This window comes from Simochromis diagramma, unplaced genomic scaffold, assembly GCF_900408965.1.
Source record: "Simochromis diagramma unplaced genomic scaffold, fSimDia1.1 OVJJ01000421.1, whole genome shotgun sequence".
Lineage (NCBI taxonomy): Eukaryota > Metazoa > Chordata > Actinopteri > Cichliformes > Cichlidae > Simochromis > Simochromis diagramma.
Genome location: NW_024387250.1, coordinates 8,111,860 through 8,133,262, shown reverse-complemented (window position 1 = coordinate 8,133,262; position 21,403 = coordinate 8,111,860). Strand labels below are relative to the sequence as shown.

Below are 21,403 nucleotides of genomic sequence, written 5' to 3'. Positions count from 1 at the left end.
CCAATTGTCATTTTAATGTCCGAGAGATGTAGCTAACATCCTTTTACCTACTGTACATGTGGAAGCAGTGATATCTTTTTCTAGCGTTATGCATTCTGCTCTTATAACGGTTTCGTTCTCTCAAGCGTCAACCCCTGTACAATCAGGGTAAGCCACATAGGGAATAGCAGAGCAGAGGAGCCAGACCTGTCTATTGGTGACTTTCTCTTTTAATTCACCACACTAATCAATTGTACCACCGTTGCCTCGAGGGGTAATTGTATCTTTATACTAACTGGAAGTGAGTAGGAACCCAGGGAAGACAGAGAAGAAGAATGGTGGGAAAAAAAACAACAAAGATAGGGAGAAGGGGACACGTTTCCCCAGTAAAACCTGATGGTAATCATCCCAATCCGCTTAGCCTCTGTGACTAATGGGGTCTGTTCTTAAGGGACCTGGCACTTTCACTAGGGTGCTATAGAAGCCATTAATGTCTTAACTTATACACCTTCTCAGGGCTGCACAGTAACACATGTACACACATACACACACATTTCCCCCTCACTCACTCTCATACAAATACACACATACACTTACGCAGCCACACTACACTCCTGTTTCATTATCCCAGTGCCTTGTTGGCCTCTGCTCTGCTCCTGCTAGGGAGGTTAAATGCAGGAGAGCTGGGCCAGACTGCACGGTTGGAGGAGAAGGGGACGGGTGGTTGGGGGTGGTGGTGGAGGTGGTGGTGCTGGAGATTTTGGAAGTGGGAGGGGGGACTTGATGAGAAACAGCTGCCCCAGGATGGAGGGGTCTGGATGGGGATTTTGGGTGAGGGAGTTGGGGGGGGCTGCACAACCCTGGCCTTGAGCGTAGCAAGGCCAGGGTTGTGCTTGGAGGCTTGGGAGTGCAGGGGGAAGTGTGAGTGCCTTGACGCACCCCCATTTCATTCTGCCCATCAGAGTTGGAACAGTCAGAGGCTTCCAGGTCAGACAGGCTCTGACCCCCAGAACCTCTGTCTCCTCACCAATGATGACAGATAAGACCACCACTTCCTTCTGTTAGCCAAGATAATCAGATCCTTTACTTAGAGTGTGACACACACACACCCCCTCTCTCTCACGTACATATCTCTCCCTCTTTGCCGTTAATTCTCTCCTATGAATTCATGTTCAGCATACATGAGAATAACCAGATATATGTGTGCACTTAACCTACAGTAGATATGGCTTTTCTAATCTGATTTATTGTAAGAAAAAAAAAAGGAAATCACATTTTGGCTTATAAAAAATTGGCTCATTAGCAGAAAGCATTATCTGTCTCACTAAAGAACAGATAAAGAGAACTGGCAGAAATAACTTTCCTGACAGCTTGATTCTAACAGAGCTTGGCAACGACCTTGTATGGTGGCAGGTCAGAGAGGGATCGAGTTGCACTTGTAGTCGCCCCCCTCCACAACAGCTTTTCACGAGCAGTGCAAATCTCACACATTCAACATTCAGCAAGTCGGACGGTTAGTTCATTATTAGTGCCTGGACTTAAGGCTGGGGGCTCCATCCAGAAGGAAGGGGGAAAAGCGGGGGTACATGAATAAGCCTGTAGAAAAAGGGAGAGCAGGGTGGAGGAAGTTTTGACTCACCGGTATAGACGAATCTTCCAGGGGCGCCTTTGCAGAACTGCTTGGACTTGTAGGACAGCGTTACTTCCACAACACCGGGAATGTGCCGAGGTGGAGTCTGGACGCGGATGGCGTGGGGAGTTATGAGCTGGATCACAGAGATTAAAAAAAAAAGCAAAAGAAAAGAGGGTATAAGCGGTCATTACTTACTAGAAAGTTTGTCTTAATAATTATTATTCTAATATTGTGGATGGGTTTCAATTGAGTATAAAATGTGAAATTCTACATCGTACCTCACTCCATACAAGCATGGTGCCGAACACAACTTGTAGGCCATCGAAGAAGTTGTCCCCTATGAGGATGACAGTGGCACCTCCAGTGGTCCATCCCTCACTGGGACTGATAGCCTTGATGCATGGGGTGGCTGCTTATCCAAGACAAAGAGAAGAGCAAATTCAGCACCTAAGCTTCAACACTAGGCCTCGCGTCTCCTTCCACTCAGACACATTACTGCGCCACCTCTACGTTGAGCCCTCCATATCTCTCTCACAAAAGACATATCATGGAAATTGCCCCTGGAAAAAAAGATGATGGATTTGTCCTTTAAGGCACGAGAATCAAAATCATTTATCAGTGCGCTGGAGTGGTGTAGTTAAGCAGACCCTTCAAATGGTCCACTTCACAAAGGCTAAACGCCAGGCTCACCAGGAAAATGATTTGATGGAGCAAATTATGTGTCAGGGCAAATGTAGCTATCAGAATTGATTAAGCATGCACCCGCATGTACAGTAAAATTTCAAAGTTGAACACATCTTAAATGAGTCAAGAATACAGGCTGTTAAAGTGGAAATGACAAGCTAAAGCTTTGCTGGTTCATGTTATTTCATTACCTTTGTTCTTCATGTGCAGTACAGTGCAGGCGGTGAGCGTAGTTTCAGGTTTCATAACGTGAAATGCACTCATGAATTATTCAGATTGTGTTTTTTTTTCTCTCTTTTTGTGATCGATTCAATCCATTTCATATTGTTTATTACAATGCTTTTCATCTGGCATGACTTCTGCTACGTAGCTCTGCCATTCATCAACAGTCTGGGTTGTTATTATAATCTAATTTGAGTGATCTGGTGCCTCACATTCACTGTCATTTGATGCATTACCTTAATATGGTGCTCAGCACAACACTGTGTTTACAACAGAAATAGCATGACAGCTAGCCATAAAATAGCAATATCAAATTTAATCTATTTCCATCAATATCTTTTAACACACTATGAATTGTGCATGTTTTCCCTTATCCTCAAAATACGAGCAACTATTTTGCAAGTTCCTTTTTTTTCTCTCCCCTTTACAAGCTCACTTCTAAACCTCTATTATCCTTTCCATCCAGTAAGTAAATCACAGTCAGCCATTGTTGTATGGATCACCTCAGACAAGACATCTCCCTTTGTTTGCCTTGCTGTTGGGTCTGTTCAGGTCATGTTTGCTCTCTCTCCGTGCCCATAAAGTGCACACACACACATTGGTACTACAGGGAATCTGACTTTAACAGGCGCTGTTGACTTCATGCTAATCACCTCGTACAGATTTTCATTTGTGAGGCCTGGAGGAGTGACATTTGCTTTCCTTAATTGCGAAGCAGAGCGTCTGAAAGAGGACCAACCCTCTATGGGCATGCTGGGCCCCCTCTAAGGGCCTGACCTTCATCAGTGCGGACGATTACAGCAAATAATTCACCCTTCAAAATTACTGTAAACAAATTGACTTTGGGGATGAGAGAGCGAGGGGGGCAGGAAGGAGGAGGAGGCAAGAAGAGGGCCTGATGGTGACGGTGACTGTTGGGGGGCAGCTGCAGCCTGGAACCTGCGACACGCACACACAATCACGCACGCACGCACGCACACAAAACCACACACACGCAGACGCACTACCTCGGAAATCCCAGTGCCCCCTCCCACACGCAGAAGGACCCATGGTGAGGCAGCGACTGAGGCCCTAAGCCGTCCACCCTTCTGCCTAAAAATTTGCATATGTCTCAATGCACAGACAGAGAGGGAAGCATGTGCTGAATGGGGACCGTGGCGAAGTGGATTACACAGTCAGCGCAGGCGATCTGATGACAGACACGCACAATGCCCCCTCAGCAGATGATAGGCATCATGAGGAGTGGACGGATGAGGATGCAAAGAGCCGCCCTGCCGCTCTGAGTGTTGCACCACTAAGTCTTTTGCAAACTTTGGGCTACAGCTGAGGAAATTCACTGAATTTGAATTCATATGTCATGGCTTGTTTTGGGGGCGCTTTTGTCTCTCTCTCTCTGTTTGCTAAAACGTTACCCTTGTCCATTTTTGTTTGTTTGCTTGACTTTTTTTTTTTCCAAGATCGCCTTCGCTGTGAATTGATCGCGGGGTGCTGATCTGGGATCTGCTCTAATCTTTGTCGTTTCTGGTTAGGGTTAGCCGCGGAGGACGTCAAAACGGATCCAAGATCTGAGCGGAGGAGGTCCTAGCTCTAGTATTGTGACACTCAAACAGGTCTGATGTGGCCCCGTGAAGCCGTCCTTTGTTCTGCCTGCTGAAATGTGTTGTAATTGTGCTGTGGGATGTCCAGATGGTCGGTTGATAGTGCAGCTGATGGGATTATACCTTTTACCTCTCCCTGGGCCATCTGTTCCCTTTGACTCTCTCTCTCTCTCTCTTTCTCTCTCGCTCACTCTCAGCCTCTCTCTCTCATACTCTCTCCTTCTCTTTCTCCTTTCCTCCTCTCCTTTTTCCCCCCCTTCTTTTCTCCTTCTCTTTCTTCCTCTTAGGCCCAGCAGTCTGGATTCACTTGTCTTTATTGCATAAACCCTAACAGCATTACAGCCACTTGGCATGCAAATGAGGCAGGCGCTGCAGGCTCTATGCTGAGTCTCCTATATTGTCTGGGGCTCTATAATGGTGGAACTGAGCTAAGGAACGTGTGTGTGCGCGAGTGTGTCTGAGTAAGTGAGAAAGAGAGAGAGAAATTCTGTGTGTGTCAGTGCTGGTTGTTCGTGTGTGTGTGTGTGTGTGTGTGTGTGGGGGGGGGGGGGTGCTCTGTGTGAAAGACTCAGCTATTTGTGAGCATGTTTATGCACCTTTGAGCCTGAATCTATACATGTTTGAGTGACAGGCAGCCACAAAGAACATCCATGTCTGAATGCATAATATGCTTGTTGTGTGACAGTACACACAAGTGAACAAAAATGTCACATGGCGAGATTCAGTCTGTCATCCACAGGCTGTGGCCCCTCTGTGCCAACAGGGGGCAGCACTTCTTGATCAATGCGAGGCAGTCGGTGCAAGTGCGGTGTGAGCCGAGAGGAAGGATGCCTCTGTGTTTCAGCCACACAGTCAGTCAGCCAGTCACATATCTAAGGCTTCTCGCCCAGTGAACTCCCAAGGAAGAATGTGTTGCTAATTTAAAGCATGCTGTCTGCCTGCTAGTTGTCAAAGCAGTGTGGAGGACATGGCTGGAATTACATTTTATGACCGGCTCTCCTTTTCTCATGTGTCACATTTCTGTTTGTTAAAGGTGACGCAAACAAAGTGAGCAATCGCAGTTGATGCATGTTAAATTAGTTTGTTATGGAGCCGAGCCTAAGAGGGAGGGAGGGGGAGAAAAAGAGAAAAAACAAATCTCAACTTGTGTGAGCACACACAGTTAAGCAGAGGGAAGGTGTGTTAAAGTTATTAGACAAAGACATGTTCAACTGGGCGGTTGACAATGGCTTCTTTTCTTGCTTTACGGGGCGTCACTCTGCTGCTTTGAAGAGTGTGGTGAAGGGTAGAATAAAAAAGGATGGGTTAGGGTAACCTGTAAAGAACACGAGCGTGCACACACGCACACACACACAACGCAGGGGGTCCCATGGGAGCGGGGGAACATGGAGGCGAGGGCTCAACCTCTTTAATTGCTCTCCTCATTAAGAAACTGGTTGCTAGGCGATCCACACCTATCGTGTCATAAACGTGAAACACACAAACAGAACGTCAGCGAACATAATGACTTTGGTGCTCCGGGCAGGACTTTAATTATTTGATTTTGTTCTCCAGTAGAGGAGTCATTAATAAAGACAAAAACAAATAGATTAGCTTTTCCCCCACTAGGACTGGAGAGCACTGAGATATATTAATTGTCTGGTCTTTTTTTTTTTCTTTTTTTTTTTGTATTAGTCGTTGTTGTATTAAACATTACATTTGCTTTTGGTGATAGAACCATTAATGCCCATTAATGTGTAGAGAAGCTTGTTTTAGTCAGTGGTGTATATAAACTGTTTGCCCAGCCATAATTGGCCCTTGAAATCTGAAAATAAGCAATTTGCACAATTGGGCTAAGTCAGTTAACTTTTCTTTCTTTCTTTTTTTTCCTTGCAGTCTTTCAGCTGTGTGTGCTCCCATCTGCAAGCGGAGGCCACAAGGGTCAGAAGGTTATGTTTAGTGCATTTTACTTTTTGGATTTCCCATGGTTTGGTGGTCCTACTTTTCTCTCTTTTGGCTGAGAAGGCAATCAGTCTATCATATGGAATCAGTTGGAAGAAAAACAGTAAGTTCTGTTTTTCTCATAGGCCACCCCCCACACCCCTTCTCTCCTTCTCTCTCTTTCTCTCTGTTTCACACACACACACACACACACACACACTAGCAACCCCCCTTACCTCCCCCCTCTTTTCTGTCTTTCTCCTTCCTCCCCCTGTTTCAGTTCTCTCACAGCTAAAACTGCAGAACCCAGTGGCAGGAAATTGACCTCACAGCCAAATTCTTCAGCAATTTGATCATGTTTCACATTGGCTTTTAAGACAAATGTAGGTGCGTTAGGAGACTGGAAGTAGTATAACATTTTAAAAGAGTGAATTAGTCCGAGTATTATCATCTTCGCTGGCGATACTGAAATGATAAACACTGACTAATGCATGTTGCTTCCAATCAAGACATAACAGCAGGTATGAGTGAGGCCAAAAGCAACTTAAAAAGTGAAAAAAAATGAAAGTGATGGAGGAACGAAAGCTTCTAAGCAACTAGAAGCAACTAGGTGTGTGATCTGGGAGGAAAAAAATGGGAGGATGTCTGAAAGAAACTATGAGAAAAAGGAGCGTAGCAAATTATAAGATGTAAAAATGTGCCTACCATTCTCCAGATAAGGAGGCGTACCTTCTGAAGGGTCGAGTCTGCGAGCCCTTCGCCCATGCTTGGAATTGTTGTGTACAAACATGTTGTCAGAGACAGCCAAGACATGGCCGTCCACATTGACGGTCGTCGATACGACAACCTGCGAGAGGAATAAAAGCAAAACATGTCATTGAGCAAGTTTGAAGGTGATAATAGTACATTTTGGTAAAGGTTTAGGGACATTCTGAGGGATGTATGAATAGTTTGTTGTGTCCAGGTGCTAAAGCTCATGAATTGGTTGTCCTCTTTGGACAGATCACATTACATCAACCTCCCCTCCCTGCCATTTCCTTTTTTCTTTTTACTGTCGTGCATTTGTGTACAGCTAATTGACATTTCGATCACTAAAATACCATTTCCGTTTACCCACTCTACCAACTGTCATCATAGGCGAAGCTCGGTATTATTGATCAGCTTGTCCATCTCTTTGAGGATGGAAGGCCTCCCTTTTAAAATATTACTGGAGTCATTAGCAACTGAACAGTGCTCTATCCCATCTCTCAGCAAACATTTTACTAGGATCAAATTCCAAGCCATACTCCATATTTCATAATGCTTATTTTTGTTGTTGTTTTTTTGGCTACCGCATTCCAAACAGTGAGCCACATGTGAATGGCCAAAGTGTTTCTGAGCCGGAAACAGAGAGCCCCTCTCAGGTTTGCTTCGCCGGTAAGTGACCTCGGTGTAGCAGTGGAATTTAGGGGGGTGCTTTTTTTGGTTGGTTTGGGGTAGGTGGGGGTATAGGGAGAGGAGGGGAGAGAAGGGGAAGTGAAAGAGCTCCATTCTTGTGAGCAGGTTCAGAGCTGGGCCAAGCTGAGGATGATGGATTGGGCCCTTTCTGGCCTCCAGCTGGTTTTGGGGTAATAAGAAGAGTGGAAGGCATGCAGAATACACAACTTTAGCCAGAGAAACACCTACGGTGGCACATCTGGGAAATCTATTTAGGGCAAATGACATACTAACTGCTGGTATAAAGGCAATCGATGATAATAAAAAGTAAAAACATCTTCTGTTTTGGGAAAATAATATAGTTACACAAAAAGAGTGATGCAAAAAGTTCTTGCATTCCTTTTGACATATAGGAGTGAGAGGTGAAAGCCCTTGGTGGCTGTCACGCATCAGTCCACATTCAGCCTGAGGGAAGATTTGAAGAGGCAGGGGAGGTCTGATGGTAGTGACATCAGGAGGGGACACCCTGTCTTGTCTGTTTCATATCTGGGCTTCCTCCTGGAGGATGCTGGCTTATGTGTCTATCACAAAACAGTGCTGCCAGTGACGGCCGCCCTCCTGTAGGCTGTCGTTACCCTGATAGGACAAATCACACTAAACTCTCACTGTCTCACCTTGACCTAGTGGGCTGCTTGTGGTGATGTGGGCTGCTGAGTAGGATAGGTAGACAAATGGAACAACAGGGAGTCAGTCATTTTAAGGCTTAACTATTTGACACTTTAGATAAGACTGAGTTAAGAGACGGTAAAAATGTATTTTAACTGGCAGCATTTTGTTAGCTTCCAATAATGTTTTCTTATTTTTTTTTAAAAGCATGGTTTTGACATAAAGTACATGCATATGTGGATAAACATATATGCAAGGGTTCCTAGCGTGTATCACATCTATCTATATGTCTATGTGTGTGTGTCTGCCTGTGGGCGTGCTTGCAGATATGCGTGTGCAAGAAGGTATGCGTTTCCGCTGCCAGACAGTTCGTGAGTTAACACTGTTGTTACATTTGGTTGGATCGTCCTCCCCTCTGTGCAGAGGCTCAGAAAGCTGTCAGGGACACAATTGATGGCACTCTTAAATCCTATATCCTTATTTGTGTCAGATGGTATTCCCTAATAAATATTCTGTCCAAGAGCACACAGGACACAAAATCCCTCTCTCTCTCTCTTTGCCTGGTTTTTGCCTCCTTCAGTGCCAATAATAAAAATGTATTCATATGTGAATCTGTGTCAGTGTGACTTAGTATAGTGGAGCAGCTGTGGCTGTGCATTTGCACACCTGTGTGTGTGAGAGCGTGCGTGTCTGCAAAAAGAGAGCGAGACAGTGAAAGACAGGGACAGAAATAGAGCATATGTGTGAAATAGATTTCAGTCACCTGGAATCTGCGCATGTCTCGTGGATTCCCTGCATTCTTCAGACAGTTCTGATTGCACTTGAGAAAGAACTTTAGGAAGAATCTGTGAGAGAGCAGAAAAGAAAAAGCAAAAATATTAATTATACTTTTGAAGCTGGAATTTTAGCTGGCGAGGTGACAGAATATTTCAACAGGATTTCTCAAGCACACCCATTTTCCACATTCATTCATTCACCGTGTGAGCATCACGGTATCTCGGTTTGAGAAGTCGCACTCTTTATTATTCTTTCAAAATCTAGAGCTGTTTGTGATCTCATCCTCTCACCTGAGTTCACGGGTCTTTCCCAACTCCCATCTGCCACTAACATATAGGAAGTCACTTGATATTCCACCCACCGCTTTAATCCCAGGACACCCCCTGTGCAATTAAAGTTCTCCTGTTCAATAGGGAAGCAAATGAGGCCCACCTGTGACCAGGTCTTGTTTGAAGAGCATCAGGGATAAAGGACCTAACAAGGTGAGAGCGCGCCACAAAACTTATAGTCCTGTCAGGCAATTAGGCGGACACTCCTGGGACCACCGTATGCCACACACACACACACGCACACAGACAGACACACATACACACACATAACGCATACACACACCCATGTTCTTGTGGGTGGGTGAGGCAATTATGCCACAAATTACAACCTGGCTAATCGTCTCTGAACAAATGTCACGTCTGAGTGAGATCTGGGCTTGCTTAGTTTGTAAGCCGCCTTCTCAGGTCTTGCTGAATTTATTGATAAGCCCTCGTACTGAGAGTTGTATATCAGATGAGGCTTTACAGACATCAAATAGTTAAAGAGAGGAAAACTAAAAACAAGACCAATAAGAGAAATTATCTCAGATGTAGCCCATTGTGTAAAATCCCGCACAACCACACAGAATAAACAATGAAATCGACTTGTTGTTTTTGCAAATTCTCCCCACAGAATCATGACTGATTGCGCCTTTGCTTTCTCCGATTCTTTATAAATACAGTGCTGTGATATTTATTTTTCATCACATTGCACTAGCATTACTATATGCAATACTGCGGTTTTCATTGTAATACTAACTTGACTCACAGAATTGCAGCGGCTCATTGGATTACCATAGATTGCACCATAGATTGCACGGACATTTCATTCAGCTAAATACAGTGGCTTGTGTGGCCTGCGAGGACGCTTTCACAACACTTAAGACTTCTCGTTCGCCCAGTGGGATCCTGGCCAAGCCATAAATCAGAGTCTGAAATGACCCTTCTAACCCCGGCCACATTAACACATGCACTGGTCATTTAGAAGCGTTCTTCGATAGACTCCTATACCTTGTGCTTCGCGGAGGGCCCAGGAGGGAGAGGAGAGGTGAGAAAATATTTTCACTCCACATCCAAGAAGCTTTGGCTTGGACATCAATAAAAGACGTTTTAACCCATGCCAGAATGCTGATTGCCTGTCGGTGTGTGGTGAGGCCATAAAAAACCTGACTTGTCATTAGTGCATTTCGCTTGATTGTGTTCACTGTGTTTTCGGGTTGCATCTGTTGGCTGATCATCAAAATGACCATTATGTACTCTAATTCCCTGACCCTGTTTTTATTTCCCCAAAGAGCCATAATGTAGAGCAGCAGACATCTGCGGAAAGCAGACCTGAAATACGACTTTTATTTGTCTGTCGCCTCTCATATAGATTGGGCAAGGCGGGTGGTGCGCATTTGTGTGCGCGCGTGCACACATCTACATGCATATGTGCGTGCAGGCATGCGCACGTACATCCATCACCGGTTGGTAAACAATTTATGTCAAAGCAAGAGATAGAATATATTTCCCAAGCAATGCATTGACTTCATAAAAGAAACACATTACTTTCAGAGTTAGTCTTGTCTCTTTTCTGGGATACTTTAATGCTTTTACATACTGTTCCCACTACAGCAAAACCAAAAGTTAAGAAACAATAAACACAAGAAATTGAGTGCCCACGCTATCATAAAGTAGCTCCTTTATGTTTACTGTTATGAAGGCAATTAAGCACAATTTCTCTCCTAAAAAGATAAGCTTAATTTTCATAGTCCACAGCAGTGGCAGCGCTATAGCATCCATTACATTTGAGTTGGTTAAGATTCTCCATGAGCACAGTGCAAATTGGTCCTTGGTGAAAAGGAGAGCAATTAAGACAAGGCCCCTCTCTCTCTCTTTTACTTCTTAAATATCTACAGAAGTTTGTGCTGGTGTTTTGGCACGCACAGAGACAAAAGGAGGTTGTTTAATTGTTTTTTAATGGGATATCAAGTCGTCGCTGCCATTAGATGTTGGCAATGGAGGGCAAAGGGGGATAGAGAGAAAGAATGAACTGCAATTAGGTTTGATTAAAGCTATCCTTCTCAATAATCAGCTGTTCTGACAGGACAGGGGGACCCTGGTGGCCGCTGAGATGGAGGAAGGTGTTGAGTGATATTAAGGCCAATGAAGGGGATATTAACATGGCTAATTAAAGCTCTTCCAAAGCCGGGAGAGGAGGCTCTCAGTGGACCGCACTGGATGAAATAATCGGCCAAGGCAGCTATCAGTTGGAGGAGAGCGAGAGAGAGAAAGGGTGTATGGGAAGGGGTGGGGTGGGCTGGGGTGTAGTCCATCTGAGAGAAAGAGAGGAGTAGAGGGAAGGAAAGAGGGAGGCGTAGAGGAAAACTACGAAGTGTGAAGGAAGACAAAGAGGAAGACATTGACAGGCATATAGAGAAAGACTTTCGGTGTAGCCACAGAAGCTCATTCTGACATCAACCCTCTCTGTCTGCATGCCCGAAGTCTGCCAGTATAACTAAGACCTGACATCAGCTTTTATCTCCGACAGCTAGTCATACAGGTCCACAAATCAACATTAAAACAATCCTGCTCATGCCTTGGTCTAAGGCAATTAATACGATTCTCCTGTAGTACCTCCATGCTCGCCCACTGCTGAAGCTACTAATCATGCCATAATGATTTCTCTCCCTCTGGTCAAAGGGGAAATAGATTGTCTCTTTAGTAATGCAGCAGGCTCTGCGCCTTCCACTCCCTGGCTTCACAGACCCGGTAATTGAGGAGAAAAAGGCCGACTTTGGCACTTTGACTGATTTGAGGGCTGCTAGACCCTCTTATCTTTACTCTGATCATTTTAGGCTGACACTCAAAGGAAGACCCATCGCCCTAATTCTAGCTCACCCTCTCCCATCATCAAACAGAAGAGGAATAGGAAAAAAAGAAGAGAGGGAGAGGGGGGGAAAAAACAAACAGGCGAGGTGAGGAAGGCCCTCTCTCGTTTAAATGACCAACTTAATTGCCGGGTTGATGTCACTCATGCATAAATGTCCATTCCTTTGATTTGAGTGAAGAGGGCAAATAAGGATAATGTTGTATTATTAAGAAGGCTCTATCGACAGTGGAGGCTCGCTGTCCTGTCAATTTCATTCACATTTTTTTCATCCATTTCTTTTTCGGATTTTTTTGTGACTTACAAAAAAAAGTCAGCTTTTTTAAAAACGTGTTTTCACCCACCAGTTTCTTTAGTTGCTTACATGAGGATATATTTTCCGTTCTCTAATAGTACACCTTGTTCTTATTGTTCAAAAGAGCTTGCCCATATTTACTTAGGCTGCTACACAATACACTGACAGATGGCCATGGTTTCTGTAAGAGTCAGGTATTGACAACTCTAAGCTCCTGATTGGTGCCCCGGCACTAATGACTAGCATGCAGTGTCCACAGCCGGCAGCCATGACAGTGAGGTCATCCGTTGCAGGGCGGTGAGTATCGATCACCACCCAGCTCCAGCCCATCAGGCCCCAGCTGCCTCCCAGACTCAATGGGCCCCTGTTACAGGAGCCCTGTAAGAAAACGGTTCCCAACACCAGACTACAATCTGCTGACACCAGATCTCTACGCTGAGATAGTAGTACACGGGTCAATAGCGTATCGGATTTCCAAAACGCCAGGGTCTTAATGTCAAGCCTCCTGCCTTCCCTACCTACTGCTCCAGTTATTAGGCACTTCACTGAACTGCATTCAGATCCCTGTTGTGACAAGGCGGAGCAGGTAAAACGAGAAATAGAGACACTTATAGATCTTAATCTTCCCGAACACTTATTTATGCAACTGAGTGGGCTCGGATATATGTGCCAGTTAAGTCCCTGGGAGGGTGAACTGAGCTCCGTGGCCATTCCCGTCGTATTCATGTTTGCCACTGTCTTCTCTCGTCAAGCAGAGCTGTTTTTCTCGCCTTAGCTGAAGTAAACCACAGCACATTAACAATATTTGCTCTACCCCTGTACAAGCGCCAAGGGACCAGACCCACAGATCCTATCACTTCTTTATCGGGGAACAAGTGCCTCACTATCCAACCTTATTGGGTTTGGAAGATTAACCCCTTCCACTCACGGGCTCTGCCCGTCTCCTCCGAGAGCAGCAAGGCAGATGTCACTGTGATTATTATTGTTCGGCATCAAATATCCCAACAACGTGTCTCAAAGAATTTATTGGGTATTTCCAAGGCCTTTTTTGTTTTCATTTCTTTATTTTTTCCTGCTGCTATTGTCAGTTCATTTTGTTGTTTCATATTTCATATTTTTGTTGGTGGTATGTGTGTTGTGAGGGTGTCACAAATAATTTATGTGGTTCCTCTGCACCGTAAGATGTAGCTGTGTCCCTCCATTCATCCCTCTTTACCCTCTCCTCCACCATCCCCCTTTCTCTCTAATGGGCAGAGTGGCATTGACATTATTTCACTTGAGGATCCCTCACTCTGTCAATCCCTCTTCATTTACTCCATGGCTACAGGACTCATTATTGTATCTCTTCCTCCTTCTCTCCCTCTCTCGCACTCTCACTCATTCTCTTCACCTCCTGTCTCTCTCGCTCTCTAACTATCCCTCTCCCTCACTGGACACTGTTAGTTTCTTACTTAAGAGAATCGCTCGTCTTCACAAATGGTTTCACGTCAAACCCACTCCTAGCCAGCCCCCACTGATTCCCTTCAGGCTTTGGCACAGGTTTACTGTAACAGATTAGACGAAGACTCGAAGCTCCTGCTAACTATCCATCACTTGCTAACAGTGGACTAAGGCTGTGTGCTTTATGCAGCTTTTAGCTCCAGCCCGCCACATACTGCATGTTTAGCCCCAAGCTTTCTCTCTGCCTCTCCCATCCCCTCACATCAAGATACTGCTGAGGCTGTGTACTGTTGCACGCTGTTCTTTGTTTTACTCTGAATACAGCTTTTTCTCTACTAGGACTTTGAACACAATATAATAAGACACAAAACATAAATAATTCTGCGTTGTTTTGTCTTGCACGGCCCTGTTGTAAAAACGAATAAAACACTGGTTGCTGCTATAGTGCCGGTATCATCTACATCCAAACTGGAACCCCTAGATTTTACTTAATCATAAGCACCACAGAAATGTGATGATGATTACTGATAATGACCGTGACAGTCTGAGTGTTCCTCATGAGGTGGCTGACATTACAAAAATAATCACGTACATCCACAATACAGCCCTGAGGAATATTTACTCTGCTCACCAGCTGGACGGCATAGAGGTATCTCCAGGTTATTTTTCTGCAGGAGGAGAAATATGGTGCTTTGATTACTGGTCAGCGTTGGAGCTTGAGGCCTTGAGGAAATACCAGTCAGCACCTCCCTGCACTAGTGAGATGGAAGATAAGCATATCTTGGAGTAACTGGCCAGGGTGAATAGTAGTATTTAGGGTGTTGGACGTGGGGTTCTGGAAGGCCCCAGAGCGGGTTTACAATGAGAGCCATACACCGCCACCGTCTCTCTCCTGTGGCACCTTGGAGTGATCAGACCCAGGCGAGACGGAGAGGAACACATCTGTACAGGCAAGGCCGGCAGGGGGGCTTTGACCATTTACAGAAAGCCTTGCTGGACCCAGCAGGCCAGCAGGGGCTAATTTGCATGCGTATGTATATGAGCGTTTGTTTGTGTGTAACATATAGGTCAGTGAGTCAGTGGTTTTGCTGTCTGTCCATGCATGCTCAAATGTATGCAAGTGTATTTCTGCATCGTATTATTACTAATGTATAATACATACATCTAAAGTGGCTGTCAAAACTGGTAAGCCATCATGAAACATGAGGCTGCGACATCGGCACCACATTAACGCATTCTCAGAAGAGTTTAAAAAAAAAACACCCACTGTGGACTGTCATGTAGGTGGTGGGGGGTATAAAGATAGAAAGACAGAGAGCGGGTCGGTGCTTAAAGCTAACAGGTAACCTTTCTGTGCACCTAGGACAAAGGCAGGGGGAAAAAGAAAATGTCAAATTAAGAGAGGCCAGGCAGAGAGACGTGGCTGCCATATTTGTGTGAAAGCCCAGTGCTGTTGGCAGCAGAGATGGCTGCTTTCTGATTCATCTGGGGCCGTATGGCAAAGCTTTGTCAGTCTGTGCGAGGTATAAATAATTCAGGGTGAGAGATGGCAATTACAGGGCCCTGCACAACCAAAATGAATATTTTATAAGGACTAAAACTGCCCTGGAATGAATCACACACATGGAGTCACACACACATACACACTCACACGTGCACACACGAGCGTAAGTGAATGTGCACACGCGCACACATGAGACCAAACACACACACACACAAAGGTAGCACATATGAACCCATGGCATAGCTGTTGCATTGTTGACAAAAAACAATTCTATTATATAAACCCCCGCTTTTATGGCTTAATAATTTTTAATATTCTCGTGCGCATGTGTAAAATTTGGCACGATATTTAGTTAAGGGGTGTGTTATATTCATTTATCCGTGTTCTTATTCTGTTATGGAAAAGAAAAAAACAATTCACCACAAACAAATACACATTTAAGATTTTAGTGAGCTACCCAGGAGCCCAAGTGAAATCCATTAGCTAAATAAATTCTAAAAAGTGTTGCAAATATATAGGAAAGATCTACACAAAAAGCAGTCTCCAGAGACCCAGAGCCTTTACTTTTGACCCTGTAAATATGGTCTTTGTGTGTGAGCATAGAGGGGGTGGAGGTGGTGGTGGTGGTGTGTGTGTGTGTGTGTGTGGGGGGGGGGGGGGTGAAATGCTAATGGGAAAAGATTAAACCCAAAAGCCGCCTGGAGCATTTACCTCTAAAAGGTTTTGTCTGTCAGGTTTCCTGCAAAACTCTGTCCTTATAATTCTGAGACAAAAAATAACATTGTTCCAGAGTCCTGAGGACCACAGTGGCTTGGTTGAATGGCCATTGTGTGGGCCTAGCTAATGATACCTTAGCTTTTGTGAGAGGGAGGCCAGGTAGGTCTGTGACATCAGCGCCACACAAGTGCTTCTCTGTCCGGATGTTTAGGGAAGGATTTCGCCGATGGTGGGAAAAGGGTATAAAGAATAAACAGGTCCTGTTTTTGTATCAGCATTTTCAACCCCAAAGCCTAAGATAGGCCAGGTATCTTTTAAAGGAGGAAGAAAAAATTAAAATTAAAACTTTTTTTTTCTTAATCATCCTTTAAATGTGAGAAAATCTGCACACAGGTTTGTGGAGAAACTGCTTCAGCAGAGAATGATGTAATTCCAGGAATCTCTTTTCCTTTTTCCTCCCTCTCTTTTTTTTTTTCATATTTCAGCGTGGGCGTTTTGTCAGTCCAAAGGGAAGATGGCAACCCTCTGAGGGAGGAGAGACCCCAAGCATGAAGACACAAGGAACGCATGTGTTGGAAAAAGTGACAGCGAGGCAAATGCTAAGAGAAAGCTGCTTCCTTACCGAAACGCACACTGTTAGCGATATAGCTAGCTGTTGTGAAGGCAGCTGACAAACTCATAGCGTGGCATGTCTCGCCCCGTTTGTGAATTTTCAAAGAGTGTGATTTGCAAATAACATGAGTCTCTGGGCATAGACTGGGCATGTAAGTACGGTGAATAAAGCCCCCCTGCTCTGCTGAGGGAAACCCATACTTGTCAGCTCAGTTCTTTGTCAGGAACCTGACAGATAAATAGACAGTGTTTTGCCGCTCACTCCTCCTGCCTTATGTACACAGAGGCGTGTGTCTGCTTCCACATACAGGTTGACTTGCTTTAGGGGAGGAATTTGTTGAAAGACACCCCACCGCTTCTCAGGGCAATGACTGAAAATATTGTGGGCCACTTCAGACAGCCTCAAACAACAAACAATGGGGGTTGATGTGTAACCAGATAAAACACAGATCGGATAGCTGGGTCTAAGCACCACTACAGGGCTTATTTTTCATGCAAATTACTACTAATGAGCTTCCTGAAATCTGACTAATTATATCAAAGTGATTTCTTTAATTAGTTTGTAATAATTCCTCGCATAAACATCATAGTAAACAGATTAAGCTATATAAAAATATCAATTTGTCACACTTATATGAGACGTCGTGCAGTCGACGCTAATCTAGCTTCTCCAAAATGCCAGAGCAAACATTTATTAAAGAATTAAATATGTACTCAGAGAATGTTTGGTAACATTAAGGGTGTGTATCTTTCACATATTTGTCACGGTTTCCCCGCAAAGATCTCGATAGCATATAAGGAAGAAGCCTGAATAGTGAGTGTCAAGTGGTAAGAGAGGTTTCAGTTAATAATTCAATGCTCCACATAAAGTGCAATATTAAATTCTGTAATTGAAAGTCATAAAAAAGCGTATAAGTATTTAACTCAAACAGAGCTAGTGTTATTGCAATCCAACATCAGAGATTACACCAGTGAGTGACTGCAAGACTGCATGTCAAATCCAAATACCCGTTTGAAAAATAACAGATGACTTCAGAAAAGATAAGAAATTGAATTTATCTACCACTTTACACCTTTTGTTAATCCAGCAACATTCCTAAAACCCCTAAAGAGTAAAAATATCTAATATACTAGCAGTCACGAGAGAACTCGCACGACTACCGATCTTTCTGATACCCTCAATCTGCACTGAGATGGATTAAACATTCAATTTGTTACTCGCCAGACCACCACCTAGGTTCACCACTTACCATACAAATGGAAAACACGCTAGTAATCTATTAGCCTGCCTGGCCTGACACTGTATTATGTTGTATTTGTATTATATTTACTTCAGGGAAATTACGATTCAAGTCATATTTATCTTCATGTGGAAATGTGTGTCTAAATGGAAATCACCTATAGTGCGAGGGTGGATGCAGAGCAATACTAATGTGATCCATGAACCGTGCGATTTAGTCACCCTCTATGGATGCACTATGAGCTGATTCTACATATCAAACATGCTCTCCCCCTGCTAAAGCCCATACCCAGAGCCCCCGATGCTGTTTGATAATTATTACGCTTACATTACAACACAAGACCTTGCCTGTGGAGTTGGAAGAGCCACCCCCTTCCCAGTAAACTAACACACACACACGCTCGCGCGCACACACATGCACACGCACTCTTTGTCATATACAGTAGTAAACAGCTTCCCAGTAAGCTGTTTGCACTTCACTGCCCGCTCTAGGAAATAAAAACAAAGAGCAAATTGGGGGTTTTGCGTCTCAGTGAATAAATAAGGTTGTTTTACTCACAGAATCCATTACCTTTTTAAAACATGCGCCTAATGCGTTGAGCCTTTTCATTCTACAAACAAAGCCTAAATTAGGAATTAAATACATTGGTATTTAGATAACGGCATTAGCTTTATGACATCAATGTAAAAAAGTTGGATGCCATCCATATCATTCCCATGCTTCCATTGTTACGTTAAATTGCAATATTAATCCTGGCTCAAACCAAGGTACTGTGGCTTTTATGCAGTACACTTGAATTATGCTATTGAAGTAATTGATAGTGATTCAGTCATTGAAGGTACTAATCCCATGATTCAGTTCATCTCTCTCAGTGCCATTTACCTCCAGATGTTTAGAGTTTGGGGTAATCAATAAAGAGGGAATAAAGATTGGCATTCACAATACTCCCCTTGACAAGCTCCAGCCGAATGTTTGTCAAGCAAATTAAACACACTTAGACTTTTCACCTGCTCCTACAACGACACCACATATGGCCGTGAAGTTAAAAATAAGAAACTGTGCATACATTACCATGCATAATGCACAACTCCCTCCATTTAATATGCAAATTTTGTAAAATATTACTGAATACCTTCTGTTCGGAATGAATAAATTTGAATTGCAATTAGAATAATCTTGTATAATTAATGAAAACTGTCAATTTTGGTTCCGAAGTAATTTGATTAGCATGTTGATAGGACACTTATCAAGTTCAGTAAACTGTTAGATTAAGAAGATGAAAAAAAAAAGATTCTAAGGATATTTTTCTCAACGGCTCTGACATTTTCCCTTGGCATTGTAAACAAAGACAGTAGCTGGCAAACTTCCTGAATCGAGGGGCGAGAAGGGGAGGGTGCAACAGAAAAAGAGAAATAGAGACGAGGACAGAGATAGAGAGCCTCTTGAGATAATCTGTGAATCTCAGTCCGCAGATGAAAAGGAGTCTATCGTCAAGGCTCCTGAGTGAGCTACTCATCTCTGCCCTCTGCTCTCCAGCTAAGCCCAAGTTTATGGGATTTATCTCGTGAACCATTTGTAGTTTTCACATCACATGATGAGTTAAAAACAGCATACAGCTTTTCTAAATGTTTTGAGGCTATAAATGTTGAGTTCACAGCTAAAGCCCACAGACAACTGATTCCAGTCTGGAATTCATCTGAGAGTAGCTATCTATTAGCGATCAACAAATTGATGTACGCCATTGTTGTATTGTATAAAAAACAACCATCTGTACTGTCTACAGATGAACAGAGCTAGTGACCTCCTTTTCCCCTCTCTTTCTCTGCTCATTAGCTATCCTGAACCTCTTTCTCTCCTGCCTTTAGTTTTCAAACCCCCAAATGAGACCTAAATCGCTTGCAATACAGGTTAGCTTGAGGAGAAGGGGGGCAAACATCTGTCGCGCTAGGTACCCGCATGCAGCTCGGGGTATCTCCTGCGAGGAACTTTGGGGATGTTTAATTCATAAACGCTGTCATCCATGTAAACCTCCTGATTTCATAATGACTAACTCTTGGTGGTTTAATTAATTTAATAATGCCTTTCAGAAGCCATAAATGAAAGGGTCTCTGAAGTGGTGCATTAATTAGCCAGCTCCGCTGCTAGCCCTGTCAGACTGGTGGCTGTCAAAAGCAGGGCAAAGCGGAGGATGGGCACAGCTGACGTCCTGAGTTCAGAGGTCATGCCAATCATGCTCCTCACCACACTTAATGAGTCATAATTTGTGTCTGGTATACACATGTATTAGGGTCAACCTGTGGTCATGTCCATAATTCTCTCCCCTTGCTAGGCTACATGAAAATAAGTGGCGGGACGACAAGGTACTTACATTCTCAGTAATAAGCTGTGGCATGGCCACATTATGTTGCTTCTAGTATTTACATGGAAAGTACAATCCATCAGAGCCATTGCCATTACCTTACATATTGTTTATGCTGTTACCCGCTACATATTTTGCTTTAATGACAATGTTATGACTTACTTGTTCACAAGATTATAATAAAGAATAAATCAAACTTCATTAAAAGTCTCAGCAACTCAACGCATGAGCGCACAAAATCATCACAGAACCAGCCAGATTATATTCCAAAGTAACACCATGCATCTCATAAGGAGGTTGTTTTCCTTTTTCATATTTCATAAATATGAACCAGGGTGGTTTGTGTCTGTGCCTGTCCATTTATTACCATAAAAATCAGCTGACTGAAGTATCTCACTATCTGTGGAGGCAATTAACTGTTTTGAGAGAATGCGTAATACGGGACTTTGTAATGGTATCATTTGGAGTCAAGGCACAGATGCGCCGTGCGGAGCCATACTGTAATTAGAGAGAAACGCTGTACAGGTTTTCCACTAATTAGCAAATTATGCTGAAAATAGCATCAAGCTAATTAACAGTTATTATGGCATTTTTGAAAGTATGACTTTAATTAGCAAAGTCCTGACGCAGGCAATTTCAAACTCGTCTCTGAGAAGATGAGGAGGAAAGGGAAAAAAAAACATGGGGCATGATCAAGAAGATACCCAGATTATTACGATGCTGTCAAAAACTAAAGGAAGGGGAGAAAAAAAAACAGGAGGGGAAAAGAGAGACTGTGTGAGTGAGCGAGGGAGGGAAGGGAAGGGAGGAGGAGGAGGGCCGGGGGGGTAAAGCTTTTGTGTGTTGTGTCTGAATCTCCATCCAAATGAGGGGACATGTGTGCTGTGCCACGTTGCCAAGAGGAGCCCTGAGCCGTGTGCCCAGTGTCAGGTGGCAGCGGCTCACCCCTCAGCTACCAGGCGAAGACGAGAGTGAGCTCAGCTGGTGCCCACAGCCACTCACTTATTCTACTCCGCTGCACATTAAAGGAGCCCTCGAGTGGAGCCAAGCAACGCCAGCCAGCCAACCTGACAACAACACTCCACCTCCTCCTCATTTCCAACAGTTCCTCTTAGCACTTCCAGGGACCCACCTTGGATCTAATGACGCCCGGTGACAGCGGA

The 21,403-nt window shown here is 44.0% G+C and overlaps 1 protein-coding gene across 8 annotated transcripts in view; it reads right to left on the bottom strand.

The window, feature by feature from the left end:
- The window catches only part of LOC120714762 (transcription factor COE3), a 67,333-nt gene that overhangs the window by 18,657 nt on the left and 27,273 nt on the right, over positions 1–21,403 (bottom strand). For 2 of the 8 annotated variants that reach the window (XM_040001132.1, XM_040001136.1), the window contains exons 7-10: positions 8,882–8,963; positions 6,742–6,883; positions 1,891–2,024; positions 1,619–1,745 (exon numbers count right to left, since the gene is read on the bottom strand). In XM_040001132.1, coding sequence (XP_039857066.1) covers positions 1,619–1,745; positions 1,891–2,024; positions 6,742–6,883; positions 8,882–8,963 — 485 coding nt within the window. The remainder of the gene's footprint in view (positions 1–1,618; positions 1,746–1,890; positions 2,025–6,741; positions 6,884–8,881; positions 8,964–21,403) is intronic. The other 6 variants (XM_040001133.1, XM_040001137.1, XM_040001134.1 and 3 more) reach the window with 3 other exon arrangements.